The sequence below is a fragment of the Fundulus heteroclitus genome, chromosome 2 (assembly GCF_011125445.2).
Source record: "Fundulus heteroclitus isolate FHET01 chromosome 2, MU-UCD_Fhet_4.1, whole genome shotgun sequence".
Lineage (NCBI taxonomy): Eukaryota > Metazoa > Chordata > Actinopteri > Cyprinodontiformes > Fundulidae > Fundulus > Fundulus heteroclitus.
Window position 1 is genome coordinate 20,053,422 of NC_046362.1, and position 15,311 is coordinate 20,068,732.

Sequence of the window (15,311 nt, forward strand, 5' to 3'; positions counted from 1 at the left end):
CACTTGTCCGCAGCGGCCTGGTGTATCTTTATGTTTAAGAGAAATGGATTTGCCGCGTGAAGATACACCAGATCTCTGTTTTTAGCTCCTCCCCCACACCCACCCACTTATTTTGTGGTGTTAGAAGCACTGTGTCTCAAGAGAGGGCTGTTTTTGCTCTGAGGTAACCTTCTCACCAGCGATCATTAGGCTCTGGTCTGATTCCAGTTTCAAGGGTATGCCACGGCCAGAATCTCAAAAGCACTTGAATTCTGTGTCGTTAAACCGCTTTGAGGAAATACCAGAGGCCGACGCATTTCTACGTAGCCTGGGCCCCCTTCAGACCTGGTGTTCATGTACATCCTTGCTAATCATGGATGTGGGTAAACAAACCCAACGGCTACCAGGCTACCCTTGGTCTAAAAATCAGATCAGATAATTGGATCAAAGTTGCTCATGGAAATAAAAACAAAGTCCAATCTAAGGCTTCAAGATATATTGCCAACGTACCGTTATTGTGATATTATTGTACGAATGTCGATACCGCAAAGATCTGCACAGACAGCAATAAATATTAGCTAATTATTTACGTATCAGGCATTCAGGCTCTATAATCTACATATATATGTTTAGTTGCTTAAGACAGATTTTGGTCTTCACTGATGTTTTTTTAGTTTTTTTATTTACCTGGGATTAAAAGTTGGAACAATGCTGCTTTGGGGGGGAGGAGTCACATCAGGGTGGTGGGCAATCCCAGGACGGATTGCATTCGGTCTGCTTAAACAGCTGCCGATACATCGGTTGGTCACCAGAGCACGTCGACAGGAAATTATCCTCCGTTCTTTTAGAAGGCCTTGATTTAGCGCTCTGATTTTACACGATCAGATTGCTCTGGACAGATGCTTGTGCTAGGTGGGAGCAGGGTCAGAGTAGTACTGCCCTTCCCCCACCTGTTGCTGGGAGCTGTCAGTCAGCTCTTTATCAATGAAGGTGAGGAATCCGCCAAAGTCTGTCTTTTTTTTTTCTTACAAAAAAACAACAACAACAAAACAAAACCTTTGGGGTTTGGAAAGATGTTTTAGTTGCAAAAAGTGGACAGCCTGTGCTGGGCTGCCATTGTATGGTCACCTATAGTTATGTCTACAGTAATTATGTACTTATGTAGTGATAATCTAGCTATTACCTCGATATTTAAGAGTATCTGTGGCTTTAAAATCTGAATTACAAAAACATGAAATGGATAAATATGAATTTAGATAAAGTGACTTTTGACACATTCAGCCATTCCTTTTTGTTTCTGTCAAAATAAAAAAAATGACCATGCTACTCTAAATATTATTATAAAACTGTAAGAATTATAATACGAGAAATTCATCAGTAACGATAGAAATAATGGTTGCAGTATTTTTTTTAAATAAAACTAAAGCTGAAAAGACCTCGGTATTTTTGCAGAAGGTAATCATGTTTTAGCAGCTCAGACGCTGGTGCAGTCTCAGTTAGAGAAATAATTGAATGATGAGCAGCATTTGGTCTCAAGGACCCTCTCGCCACAGCTGCCTCCAGACCCTTCAGGAGTGGGCCAGCAGTCCTTGAACCTTCATTCCTCCTCATTTTCTCCATCTTTTCATTATTTGTTTTCAATCCCTTCATTCTTCTTTCTCCTCTCTCATCTGTTCCTCTTTGATGCTCATTTTCCCTCCTGTGCTCATTTAGTGTTCACTTTGGCCCAGATATATCTGGACACCCAAATATTTAGCTTTTTAGACGGCTTTGCAATAGTGTTAGGTCACCATTTATTGTAATGAGTACAACTGAATGTGCTGCTTAGCTATAAAATGTTTTTCTTTGCACATTTTCCTATCTTATAATCATTTTCTGCCTGGTAATTATATTTTTCTTCTGAAAGATCCAGACATACAAAGGGCAAAACATCCAAAGGATTAAGTATATTTCCTTTAAGTTAGGGGAAAAAAGGTTGTACACCTCATGTCAAGGGTTTTATGCGTGAAGATGCAATAATAACTGCGCTGATCATTGTAGAATATGATTGATTTGACTTTGTAAAGTGCCTCGAGATGACATGTTTCATGAATTGGCGCTAAATAAATACCATTGAATTGAATCCGCTCCGTCCCTAGATCTTTTGGCTCTCTCCATCTCCGCCACCATTTCTAACGGTGGTGTTCGTCCTGACAGGCCCGTGTTTGATTCTCTCCACACACAGTGAACTGCAGTATCACCAAAATACCTCTTACTACCTCAAGATGTTTTGTTTTTTGTTATTACTTTAGAAAAAGTGGCATTTTTTTTGGAGATGCAAGGTTTCTGTTCTGCAGCACTGTTATGCTAACTTTTAAATAGGGCAATAGAGACAATTGTCTCCAGTAGATTTTAGTACTTGATCTTGATTGGAATAGTTTTGTGTTCTCAGCCGGTTGTTTATATTAGTTATGCGTAGTCCTAAATTAAAGCTGTAATCTAAATTTTAAAGTCTCTATTCATTGTCCTCAGAGATTATTCCTGTCAACTTTAGTCGGTGTCCAAATATTTCAGGGCCATCCTTCCAGTTTCATCCTTTTGTCTTCTGAGTACCACTGCCTGAACACAGAGAGACTAAGTTTACTGAATGAATCCAAATGAATCCATTATCACCTTTTATGAACATGTTTCATTGCAGTAAAGTAATATTGTTAAAGCACATTTAATTCCAGATGTCCCAAAAGATTGAATTGTAATCTTTCATTTATAATTGTTATAAAACAACAAAAGCACCCATTGATTTCTAAAAAGCTGGATCAGCCCAGTGATGATTTTTACTCATCCACCTAATCAGGTCAGTGGTTCCAGTCTAGCGGCCCCGGTTCAGGACCTGCGCCGTCCCTACGTTTTGCGTTTCATCTCTCCCTCCCTTTCTGTTTCTGCTTACGTTGACTTTTGCCCGCCCCGCTCCGGTCGCTGCGCTTCCACCCGCTATCATTCATCTCTGCCTGTCCATTCTCACTGTATCTGTTTTTTCTCTCTCTGTGCACCCCTCCATCTTTTTGTTTTCTGCTGGATAGAGGAGCCCCAGTCAGGGAGACGCAGGCCAGGGATCTTCCTCTGCCCCAGCTCCCCCGTCCTCTCTGCAGACTCATTGTCCCTTCCTGGTTTGGGCTCTGCGGGCTGTGGTCATGGCTCTGGGCCCAGAGCGACCAGCCCGGCCCTCCCCTCCTTCACCTACTCAGACTCTGCCTTGCTGAGAAAGAGCGTGTCCTTCACCGAGGACCTGCTGCTGGCGGCCTCCGGTATAGTAGGACCGCTGTGTGTCATCCAGTCACTTACAGAAAATGGGTCAGCAGCAGCTACGGGGCACCGTCCGATCTCTCTCGAGCGGGCGTTGCAATACCCCAGCATGCCAAGAACATTCTGTAAAAGAAAGTTAAACAAACGCAGTTACTTTTGCCTTTTAAAATCAGCCCAGCTGTGACGCAGTCACCATCTGACAGCTTGGTTTTGCTTTGTGCTGTGTGTCGGCGCGCGCCGTGTGAACGCTGAATCCGGTTTGCTTTTGTGTGGTCAGGAATGGGCAGCGGAGGCAGCGCCGGGAAGGAGGCCGGGCCGTTGAAGACCCTCCTCAGACAGCAGACGCAGACCGCTCTGGAACAGAGGGTACAGAATCACTCACGCTCCCTCTCACATGTATTCACAGTACTGACTTATTCCACGTTGCGGAACGGCTGACACGTCCCCGTATACTTGCAGCAAGCTAAGCATGATCCCTTTGGACAGTTGATGCTTTAATCATTTGTGTTGCAAATCTGCTTCAGATGCCGGGTCACACGACACTTTGCGTTCTATGTGAAAGATTTCTAATTTGCACCGGTGAAGTAAGTGGTGTGCCCTGTTTCCAACCACATAACGTTCCCTTTTCTGTCCTCTTGACTGCTGGTGCATCTCAGGGAGCATCCTCCTCTGGGTTATTGTTAAACGCCAGGGTATGTCCGATCAGTGTGACGCTTGCTCACTCTGCACCTTTTTCTTCCTCCCTCCCAAACACCCGGAACTAAGCGGTTGTCCACCAACCAACCGGTCTCCATCAACTCCTGGCCTGACCCTCCTCTGCTGTTTGTAGATATTGCTGGGGTACTTGTTGGTTTGGCAAAAACCTGAGTTTGTCCTATTTTTAGCGTTTTGCTCCCAACAGACCCAGCTAGTCACAAACAGGTTGGGGCAGAGGGCCAGAAGCGAGGAGTTGCCTTTTCTTTATGTCTGATGGGGTGTGTCTGACTGTGTGTGTGTGTTTGTCACTTTTACAGTCTTTTATGTTAAACACGTCCCACCTTTTTTGACTTTTTTGAATCATCCTGAGTCTCATTAATTGATTTATTTTTGTTGGCAAAAAGAGTGACATCACTAACCCAAACTACTGAGATGCACCGATCAGAATCCTGTGGCCGGTTTGACTGCCAACACTGCAAAAAGAACCTAAAAATAAGTGAAATGTTCTTAAAGTTAGTGTGTTTATGCTTGATCTGAGCAGGTAAATAAGATTATCCGCCAATGGAATGAGTATTTTGACCCATAAAATAAGATAATTAGACATCCTGCACTTGAAATAAGATGAAGATTAATTGTTCCTGTTTTAAGTGCAAAAAATATTATTCCATTGGCAAATCATCTTCTTTACCTGCTCAAATCAACGACAAATACTCATTTTAAGAACATTTTACTTATTTTTAGTTCCGTTTTTGCAGAGAACATCGTTTCCAATACTTTCTTAAGAATATATTAAGAATATATGAAGCTATAAGAACAGTATTCCAAATATTTGTATTTATTTCTGACGTGCTCATTAAAATTTAAATTCAGTGCGGAGGAAAGGTCATGCCGTGTCTGAGAGGATGAAAAAGTCATTACAGGGTTGACATTTCAAACTGGCTTACTGATTTATTTATTTATGTATTTTTGGCTAGCATTACTAACAGCAGTCTCCATTTCTGTTTCCTAAACGATGTATAGTCCTGAAAAGATTAGAAGACCTTAAGACAGTTTTGTTCGTATGGATATTTAATAGCAATTTTAACAACCAGAAAAATGCAAGTGATATAAAAAAAAACATTAAAATAATAAAGGTTAAACAAAATATATTGTATTGATCAACACTCAGTACAGAAAGTAGTTTACAGGTGGAATAAATCCAAAACAACTGCCAACATATTTTGAGACTTTACTAATTGGAAATTATCGTTAAAACCAAATTCTTATAAGAAATTTTTCACGATAAAGATAACGCAATACGATAAAGGCCCAGCCCTACTGATTACATGCTAACTTCCAGCCCACTTCCCTTAAATGCCTGCATCCACACTAAAGAGTGTTGCTGCTATCTGTTAGCATTAAGTTGCTTTCACTGGTCAGGGAAAAAATATAGAATTTTTTTTTTTTTTTTTGGTTTCCAACCGAATGGTCCTCTGGTCAGGGCCGATCAGGGTGAAAGACGGCTAATTCTGGTCATCAGCACTTTTCTCGGTGCATCTCTACTATTCACCTCATACTTAACCTGTTGCTCTGAGTGGGAGAAAACATCAGACAATTTCTTGCCATTTAAAATATTTTTTTCCAAAATCAATTAATTGTAGTCCTGCCTGATACCTCCCCGCCAAAGCTATTCATCTCATACCAATCCCGCATGGTTGGAAATGAAAACTTTACCCATTTTTAATAAAACTGAATGCCAATGGGAAGTCAGATTTTCCAGCTTCCTTGTGTTTAAGTGCATGAATTTGCATCGTCTTTAACTGGAGGCAGAGCACAAGATGCCTTGGTGATGGTTAGAATCAAGCATGCCATCAGTAATACTGATCCTCAGCCAAAAACAACACGGTGTGTTTTTCTCTCCACTCGAAACTTTTAAGGTTTCTTGACTTTCTTAACACGGTTTCTCTTTTCAAGTCCCTTCTATTTGTCTTCATGGCTGCAAAATGATATTGAGCAGGTGTTGAATCCTCTGGTTTAAACTTTGCATGTGGGATTTCGTTACACTCTGCATGTTCACACATGAACCAGCTCTGTTTTCACCGAGGTAAATAAAAGCTAAGCTGCAAAGAACAGAAGTGAAAACTTGGGGACATGATTTGTTGACAATTTAAACCCTATTCTGAGTTGAAAATGGAACAAAAATGATCAGATGTTCAATCCCAGATGAGGATTAGTTTGATAAAGATGTTTTATATTTGAATTTTAGTTCATAGAGCATTAAAGGCATGAAGATTCGGCATCTGAGTCGAAATTATTTAGCGTTTGAACCGCATTGTATCGGTCCATCTTTAACCCCAGACGATCCAGAGAAGATGGGCAATGTTTCTGAATGGTGTTGTTCGTATAGTTGTAGTAGTATATTGTTAGTCTTCACAACAAAACCTGTGTTTTTCCTGTTAATGGTCTATAGCAGGGGTGTCCAAACTTTTTGTTACGTGGGCCAAAATTGTTCATTCAAAAGTCGTCAAGGGCTAAAGAATACCAAAAAAATTACCGATAAATTATATTTAGAAAATTTTTTGAGTGTTGCATAAAATCTGAGCATGAGATTTTTTCTTTAAACAAATTATTCATATTTTCTGTAGGAAAGGGATGTGTAAATCATTGTAGAGCCAAACCTTCCAAAATGTAGAACTAACAGACTAAGACATTAATTTATCCCTACAGTGACAAGATGTGCTGCATGTCTTCCCTTGTGTTTTACTACTGGCTGTGCAATCAATTGCCCCAAGAGGGTTAACAAAGATTCTTGAACTGGAACTAGAAAAGGCTTTTAGCACATTTGCCTTATTAAAAGATGCTCATCCAGTTTGCAAATTCGTCTGGGCTTGCTTAACAAAAATGTTAATCCTTTGTGTCTGTTCTTAGCAATAAAAACATGGTTTGGGTCATTGATGTGTCGATATTTACTATGAAATTAAAGATGGTGCAAAATGTGGGGTTATTAAAAGACATTTACTTTGTTTTGTACTTCTTTTTTTGTAAGATTTTAACTTGTCTGCAATAATTTTGCCCCTCAAATGTCTAGGCTAAATCATTCTTAAATTGCATTTGGGGGCTCACAAAATAAGCCCACTTTGGACACTCCTGGTCTATAGAATCGTGATTTCTGCAGAATATTGTCAGCTAATTGTCAATGAGCTACATTGAACTTGTCATTATCAATTGATCTTAGTGTTGCCAAATACTATGTCAGGGGTGTTTTTTAAAGCAACAGTCATGTTTTTTGTTCTATTTTCTCTATGGGGTTTAAATGTGTCTCAGCCTTATAACATTACCTTGAGATATGAAACAATGAAGCCAACGTTGGGTGTTAGCAAAACTCTGCATATTTTCCCTTTCGCACACTGACAGACCTGTTTGTTTTTGCCTTGACCCAACAGGAGTTCCCCTTCTTCACCTTGACCTCTTTCCCGCCGGGTTTTCTGGTTCATGTGGGCGGAGTGGTCAGTGCTCGTTCGGTTAAATTACTGGACCGCATACACAACCCCGGTGAGTCCACAAGAACACACAGTGACCCTAACGTGGCTTGTCCGTTGTCCTCCGGCAGGATGTGAGTGCACTCCTCCGTTGACCGGGTGTGTTGAGTGTCTGGTCTTGTTTTACCTGGCTGATAGTCAATGCTGCCCACGTAATCCTCCTATGTTTTGCAGTTTTCCCGTGTATGGTCCTTGTGCCAGAAGGAAAAAAAAAAAGTGTTTAAAGAAAAGGAAATGTTTGAGCTCTGAAACAGGTGAAAGTTGCTCCTCTGGGCGTGAATGCTATGAGTATGAGTACTTTGATGAAAATACATATGAGTGTAAAGCAGTGTGTGTCACAGTTTGTGTACGTGGACAACTTTCACCTCATTTTTATTTTTTTATTTTTTTTTTTGATTGATCAGACATGTATGTTTCTGTGGTCGAACGGGTGTGTTTGTGTGTGTCCATCTGCTCTAGTGGCTGTACCTTTTTTAGCTGGGTTGACATACAGCAGTGGTGCATGGCTCCAGAGTCTGTGTTGTGTTGGTGGTGTTGGCTGCAAGCTGCAATAGAGTCAAGTGACGCTGTCTCTTTAAGATGCTGTGCCTCCTTAAGTGTTTAAATAGGTTTCCTGAATGCAGTAGATTTTAGTTCAGTTCAGTTAAATTTTATTTATATAGCGCCAATTCACGACACATGTCATCTCAAGGCACTTTACAAAGTCAATTAAAGTAAATTGGAGCATACTCATTTAGTTGTAGTTATTCACAAAGCAAAACTTACAAAAAACATTCTGGTCCTGACCAGGTCTTAAAATGTGGTTTGTAACACTTGGGATAAACTTTTAAATTATGTAATGCAGTGTGATTTGTTTATTTTAAAACCAAAGAAAAAGCACAGGAAGTTTTATGGTTGGTGACTCCGCGTCGATTCAGTCATTATAAATACATGCAATGCCTCATCGTTCTCACATATACTCTCATCAGCCACTTCATTAGGTATACCTTGACAATGCTGGGTTGGACCCTCTCTGCCCTGTGAACTGCCTTAACTCTTTGTAGCACAGATTCAACCAGCTGACAAAACACTGGTTACAGATTGTAGTTCATATTGACTTGATGGCGGCTGATTTGTAAACTGCACATCTATGATGCTTCACCCCCAACCCGCCACATTATAAACCTGCTCTATTCAATTAAAATCTGGTGATTGTGGAGGTTATTGAAGAACAGTGAACTCATTGTCATGTTCAGCAAAACTGATTTAGATTATCTACGCTTTGTGAAATGCTGCACTATCCTGCTGGAAGTAGCCATTAAAAAGATGAGCACACTGGGGTCGTAAAGACGGGGACAGGGTCAGCAAATGCACTCTCCAATCCGCTTTTGTTGTATTTTGTTGAGCCTGTGCAAACGGCCTCAGATTTCCACTCTTAGCCAACCCAAGTTTTACCCAATGTTGTCCCCTGCTGCTTTAGCCCATCTGCTTCAAGGTCCGACAGGCCATTATTCAGCAATGATATTCTTTGTACCTTGGTTGGGTTGTATTTATACCACAATGTATTTTGGAAATCAGTTCTTCATCACTATAATGATGATAAATTCTAATGCAGCTTTAAACACTAAGTGAGACTCTGATCCTTTCAGTTAGGTTTTTCCACAACTTAACAGTAAATGTGATCTTTAACAAGTTCAGTTCTGTAAACAAAACTGTTGTTCTGGTAAATTAAAAGAAACTAAGCTAGACTGACAACCATATCTTCAAAAACAAGCCATAAGTCGTAATCTAAGACAAATGTAAATCCCTCTGACCAATAATCAGGCCACACAGATGCTAAACCATGACAAGACCCCAGAAATACCTGCCAAACACACTGAAAACAGTTGAAAACGTGACAGTTAATGTAGCCAGGCACCAAAACAACGGCGTGTAATCAGTGACCAAAAGGCAAGCCTTCGAAATTCATGCTGACTTTTTTATGGAGAAAGCATTTAGCAGCAGACTCCGCTGTCTTTCTTTTACAGCTAAAACGGCAATCTGACCGAAAGTTTGTTAAATGATCCATAGTTATAGTATTATGATTCATATAACGACTGTTTTAAATGAACCCTGACAGGGACAAATAAACACTGGCACAAATCTCACAAGTGAGGGGGACATTTTTTTTCCAGAAGCCTATTGAGTGATTTATCATCTCTTTGCACCTCTCCAGTGGCTAAGGAACCACATAATCACCAACAGCCACAGTACAGCACCGGGGGACCGACTTTAGTTCCTTAAACTAACAAATTCTGAAGTTTTAGCTCACAACCTCTGGTTGAGTTGACATAATGACATCTGCAGGGCACGTAGCCGGATCATAAGGTGCCAAATAAAAACACCGAACATGAGATGTTTGGTAAAAAAAAAATATTCCTTAAAGGAATTGTAAGGAAATGGTATAAAGCAACTGAACATGGCATAAACTTATCACACGCTATGGAATGGGAGTGACAAGGTAACCGTAATAAGCCACATAATTTAATTCATTGGCATGAGCATTGAAACACTTTCCACATTACAGTCAGATGTAACAGATGTGCAAAATTAATCAAGATCAAGAAAAAATGGCATGACATGTTCCTGCTTCCTTTAAGAATGTAAATAATGCAGATGTCAAATAACATCTGAAAATAAATATTTAAAGAATCAAACAAAGATCCAACTCCAGGTATGTCACTGCTCTCCCTGCTGCCGCCTGGTCTCTGCCCTGACTCATGACTTTCTCCCTTGGCTACTTAATACACATAAAAAATATTTTAGACTGTGAATGAGAGTTATTCTAAAATATCTGTATAAGCCCTCTCTTTATAATTGCTTAGCTCCTCCTTGCAGATAAATGTATTTTACCCAGTAAGTTGTAGCCTCTCCTTACCTGGGAAGACTCGGCATCATCATCTATTGCTTCTGGCTTCTGCTCTCCCTGACTTTGCTGTTCTGGCAGTAAATATTTATTTTAAATATGTGGAAAACCGTAGTGAATAGAGTTCTACACAGGAATTAAAGAGGGTTGTGTTTATTCTCGCCAGGGATGTAACAGAAGTATTCTTTTCAATTAGCTTAACATGATATAGTGGTATGTGTTACCAAATTATCATTAAGCTAACATTATCTGTGTCATGCATGCAACAGCATTGCTCAACCTACACAGTTTATTTGGAAAAATATGTTTAAGGTTTTTTGCCTTTTGCTGGCTCTGGCTCGTTTACTGACAAGCGCACGCCCACACACACACCCATCTGTGATCCACGGCAGCGTTCCCTTACGGTGCGTTTAGGAATGGCTCGGAAAAAAGATGTCACCACCTGTAAATAACGGATTAAACGGTCGTAGCGGCTTGAAAAAGTGAGTGTTACACATTCTTAATCTGGCTTGCCAGGTTAGAAATCGACATTTGCGTTAATAAATAAACAGGTGTGCCTATAAGTGGCTGGTGAGTGTTTTAAAGTGTTTGATATATTTAGTTTATAACTCTTAAGTTGATGAGAAATAAAAGTAAGGTCAGTTGAGCTTACGTCCACATTGTTGACGAGCTCACCTGCTTCTCCAATGAGGCTCTGATCTTTCTCCCCCATTGGTGTGATGAGTTTCCATTGGTCTCTCAAGACACATTTCACTTAAGTGAAAAATTCTTTTCGTAAAAAACATCCCTTTATTTATTTTTTTAATAAGAAAAACACCCCATGGCACCTAAGCTGTGGAACGTGACCTGTACTATTGCTGACCCGTGTTGCATGCTTTGTTTTTCGTTTTGTATTGCTTCTGTTCTCCGTCTCCTTATGATTTTAGCCAGTCCTGAAGCTTTGTAACATCTCCGTTCCTCACGAGTCTCCCTTGAGGTAGTTTCAGCAGGCCTGTCGTTAGTTTGTCTTTGCATTAGTGATTGTGGAGTGCTGCTGTTGTGCTGTGCTTGTTTGTTAGACTGTCTCTCCTGTTCTCTCTCTTTCTCTCTCTTTATCTCTCTTTCTCTCCCTCTTCCGTACTAACGGTGTATTCTGGCCCAGCCTTGGGTAACACGCGCTCATACAAACTGCTAGACTGGAATAGTGTCACTGCAGGTATTTCCCCCCCCCCCCTCCCCTTTTACTGCTCTCACCCCACCAGAGTGATGGTAGCTCAGTGAAGTTAGCCTTGTGGTGCTCTCTAAGCAACCATTGAACACCGAAATTCTTTCATTCTAGACGCGTTAGCTTAACTATCTACAAACGAATCGATTAAAAACCGTTGCCTGACGGCTAAAAATTGAATTCACTGAGCTGCCCTCCTCCCCTCTTGAGTCTGTGTGAGTGTGTGCTGAGCTGAGCATGCTCCATGTAGTCACCCCACACCATCCAGCCTGGCCTGGCTTCGCCACTCCACATGCGCAAAACACACACACACACACACACACACACACACACACACAACTATCATGCTGCACATTAGAGCTCTTCCCCGCCTCTGTTTTTCTTTTGCCTGGCGCTGTTTGTGGTGCTTCGTGAATCGGCATTGTGGTCAAACCTGTCTAGACCCAAGAAGGTTTAGGAGGTTTACTCTGTGACTAAGTCTACTGGGCATGCGCATCCCTAACTCTCTGGGCCGTATTCATACTGAAGAGTGAGGATGGATGGATGGATGGATGGAAAGGAGGATGGATAGACGGATGGAGGGATGAATGACAGATTGACTGGATTGGGTGGCAGGGGTATATGAGGATAATATCTACTGAATCCAATATGTATGATGGCAAAAAGCTGCGAGCTTGAGGCAAACTAGAGCAGATTTGATGGACTCCAGTGAATGAATATGGCCCTTCTCTGGCCATGAACGTGCACATGGCCATGAGCGTGCACGTTGGTGAGCCTGCTCCTGTATGACATGCTGCTGCTGCTGGTTTGAAAGAACCCACAGCGTGGGTCTGATGCCTGACCATCAGTCATTATTCTTCATAAGTTTTAGTTTGATCACCCGTTCATCTCTGCCCTCACTCACTCCCCTCCTCCATCTCACCAAGCAGTTAAGTTTCATCAGCATGTTGCCCCACCCTCAGGGAGTGATGTTGTATGGCTCGGTACTTTTAACCTAGGTTTCTTCATGTCATCTGTGTTCATGCAGAAAATGCGTGTAAAACCTGTCTCTCTACTTAAAACTCTAGCACATAGGTGAAGGAAAACCTTATGAGACCATTACAAAGACTACTTTATACATGATTTATATGATTGTTACCTAAATCAAGAAAGCTTACCCAAATTTATTAAGTTAATTCTGAGGCACCAGCATCATCTGGCAGTGTTTTATTTTTCTTCTGCCAAATAATATACCGTATTTTTTAGACTATAAGTCGCTCTGGAATATAAATTGCATCAGTCAAAAAAATCTGTCATCAAGAGGGGAAAAAACAAAGCCACACCAGACTATATGTATTTATTTATACATTTATTTCACACAATCCGAGACTAAAAACTGACATTTAATCTGATAAGCCAATTTATTAATTTACACAGCTGCATCCACAACTGGATGAATAATATGGAACATACTAAGGAGGATTAATGGGGTAAATTAGGCACTCCAACCAGCAAGGTTTTATCCACCGCATTTCAGTCCGTTAGACCGTGAGTGTAACGGTGCTACGTGCTAAGCTAACAGTACGACACGGATGTTTAAGAAGCCACCCGGACAACAGACATGTAAGCTAGCGCTAGCTGTTAGTAGCTTCACGGTAGCTTCGCTGCGTGAATGCATACGGATACAGCGAAACAATATACAAACGTGTGTTCAGCAGGATATAGTTTTCACAAGCCTAGCGAGCCCTCTTGGAGAGAGTTCTAGGAGATGCAGGGCTGCTGTCAGACCAGAGATGTAGAGCGAGACAGTTTTTGGGATGCAGGACTGTTGGAGCATAGGGTAGCAGGCAATCCAGCGACAGAGCAGAGAGCAAACTTGGGGCACAGGGTAGCAAAAAGTCCAGCAGCTAGCAGAGGCCTTACTTGAAGCACAGAGGTAGCAGGGAATCCAGCAGCTAGCAGAGGCCTTACTTGAAGCACAGAGGTAGCAGGAAATCCAGCAGCTAGCAGAGGCCTTACTTGAAGCACAGAGGTAGCAGGAAATCCAGCAGCTAGCAGAGGCCTTACTTGAAGCACAGAGGTAGCAGGAAATCCAGCAGCTAGCAGAGGCCTTACTTGAAGCACAGAGGTGCAGGAAATCCAGCAGCTAGCAGAGGCCTTACTTGAAGCACAGAGGTAGCAGAATATCCAGCAGCTAGCATAGGCCTTACTTGAAGCACAGAGGTAGCAGGAAATCCAGCAGCTAGCAGAGGCCTTACTTGAAGCACAGAGGTAGCAGGAAATCCAGCAGCTAGCAGAGGCCTTACTTGAAGCACAGAGGTAGCAGGAAATCCAGCAGCTAGCAGAGGCCTTACTTAAAGCACAGAGGTAGCAGAATATCCAGCAGCTAGCATAGGCCTTACTTGAAGCACAGAGGTAGCAGGAAATCCAGCAGCTAGCAGAGGCCTTACTTGAAGCACAGAGGTAGCAGGAAATCCAGCAGCTAGCAGAGGCCTTACTTAAAGCACAGAGGTAGCAGGTGATCCAACAGCTAAACAAGGAGCAAACTAGGCTGACAGACGTGGAGTGAGTGGAGACTTGATGAGAACAGGACTTGACAGGCGTGGTGTTGGTAGAGACTGAAGACGAACCGGCTGGGAAGAGAAGACTGAGGGAGGCTTTAGTAGGGAGGCTGGCAGGTGGAGTGAGTTCTGACTAATTAGTGCCTAACAGGTGTGACTGATTGCTGAGGGAGTGGAGGGAGAGCTGAGTAAGAGGGGGAGGAACTGCAAAATAACAGGGAAAAAAAGCCAGGCCAAAACTGAATCATGACACATATAAGTCGCACCTGACAATAAGTTGCAGGTTCGGCCAAACTATGAAAAAAGTGTGACTTATAGTCCGAAAAATACGATTATTAAAGTTGTATTTCTTTAAGGCTCCCCTAAAGCTTTCTCCCAGAAACAAACTTACCCTGAACCTTTGGTCTGACCTGGGCTGTTTGTTTTTTCCATTTCAGCAAGGTATTTACAGATACCTTGATGGCATCCACACAAAATTTCAAGTAAAAATGTAAAACACCATCTAGCAGCTGATTTTTTTTTTATGTTCTAATGCTTTTAACATAATAGAATAATAGTTCCAGTCTTCATACTTTACTAATATTCTATGCTGTGTCTAAAAGAATAATACACACACTTTAGCAAAAAATAGAAAAATCACCTGATAAATCAGTAGTAAATTACAGATTCATTACAATTCATAGAACTTTATCGTGATATGATGTTGATTTGTTTGGATGACGATACGATACATATTGTTAGAACTTCCAATCGACGTGATCGATATGATGCAATGCCATCTGCCCATCTAACACTATTGTTTACATCGATATCAACTCAAACACAAAAAACAAAATCAAATATGATTTGACCATTTTATTTTTAAGCTCTTATGAGTATCGGGCATTTGACTCAAAAACAGCATTCGTCTAATTTTAACACACTAAAAAGAATAATAAAAGATCACCTGCTCACTATAGTCTCATACCTGAATTTCAAAATAAAGCTGCATCTTAAAAATTACGATATGGATCAATATTTTTATTTTTGTAATTAATTATTAATAATTAAATCAATATATATGGATGTTTATCGATGTATTGTTAGAGCCCTAGCAATTCTTTAGTTTCCCATGCCATGACTGGGTTTTTTCAAACAAATATTTACAAATAGCTAAATTTTTAGGTGAGAAAGAAGTGATGTGGTCTTCTTGCTGCCAGATGACCGGC

The 15,311-nt window shown here is 41.1% G+C and overlaps 1 protein-coding gene across 25 annotated transcripts in view; it reads left to right on the plus strand.

The window, feature by feature from the left end:
• c2cd5 (C2 calcium dependent domain containing 5) overlaps positions 1-15,311 on the plus strand; it is a 39,354-nt gene that overhangs the window by 9,810 nt on the left and 14,233 nt on the right. For 15 of the 25 annotated variants that reach the window (XM_036150264.1, XM_036150235.1, XM_036150245.1 and 12 more), the window contains 4 exons: positions 3,039-3,263; positions 3,539-3,627; positions 3,918-3,953; positions 7,380-7,488. In XM_036150264.1, the coding sequence (XP_036006157.1) occupies positions 3,039-3,263; positions 3,539-3,627; positions 3,918-3,953; positions 7,380-7,488 (459 nt within the window). The remainder of the gene's footprint in view (positions 1-3,038; positions 3,264-3,538; positions 3,628-3,917; positions 3,954-7,379; positions 7,489-15,311) is intronic. The other 10 variants (XM_036150338.1, XM_036150343.1, XM_036150352.1 and 7 more) reach the window with 3 other exon arrangements.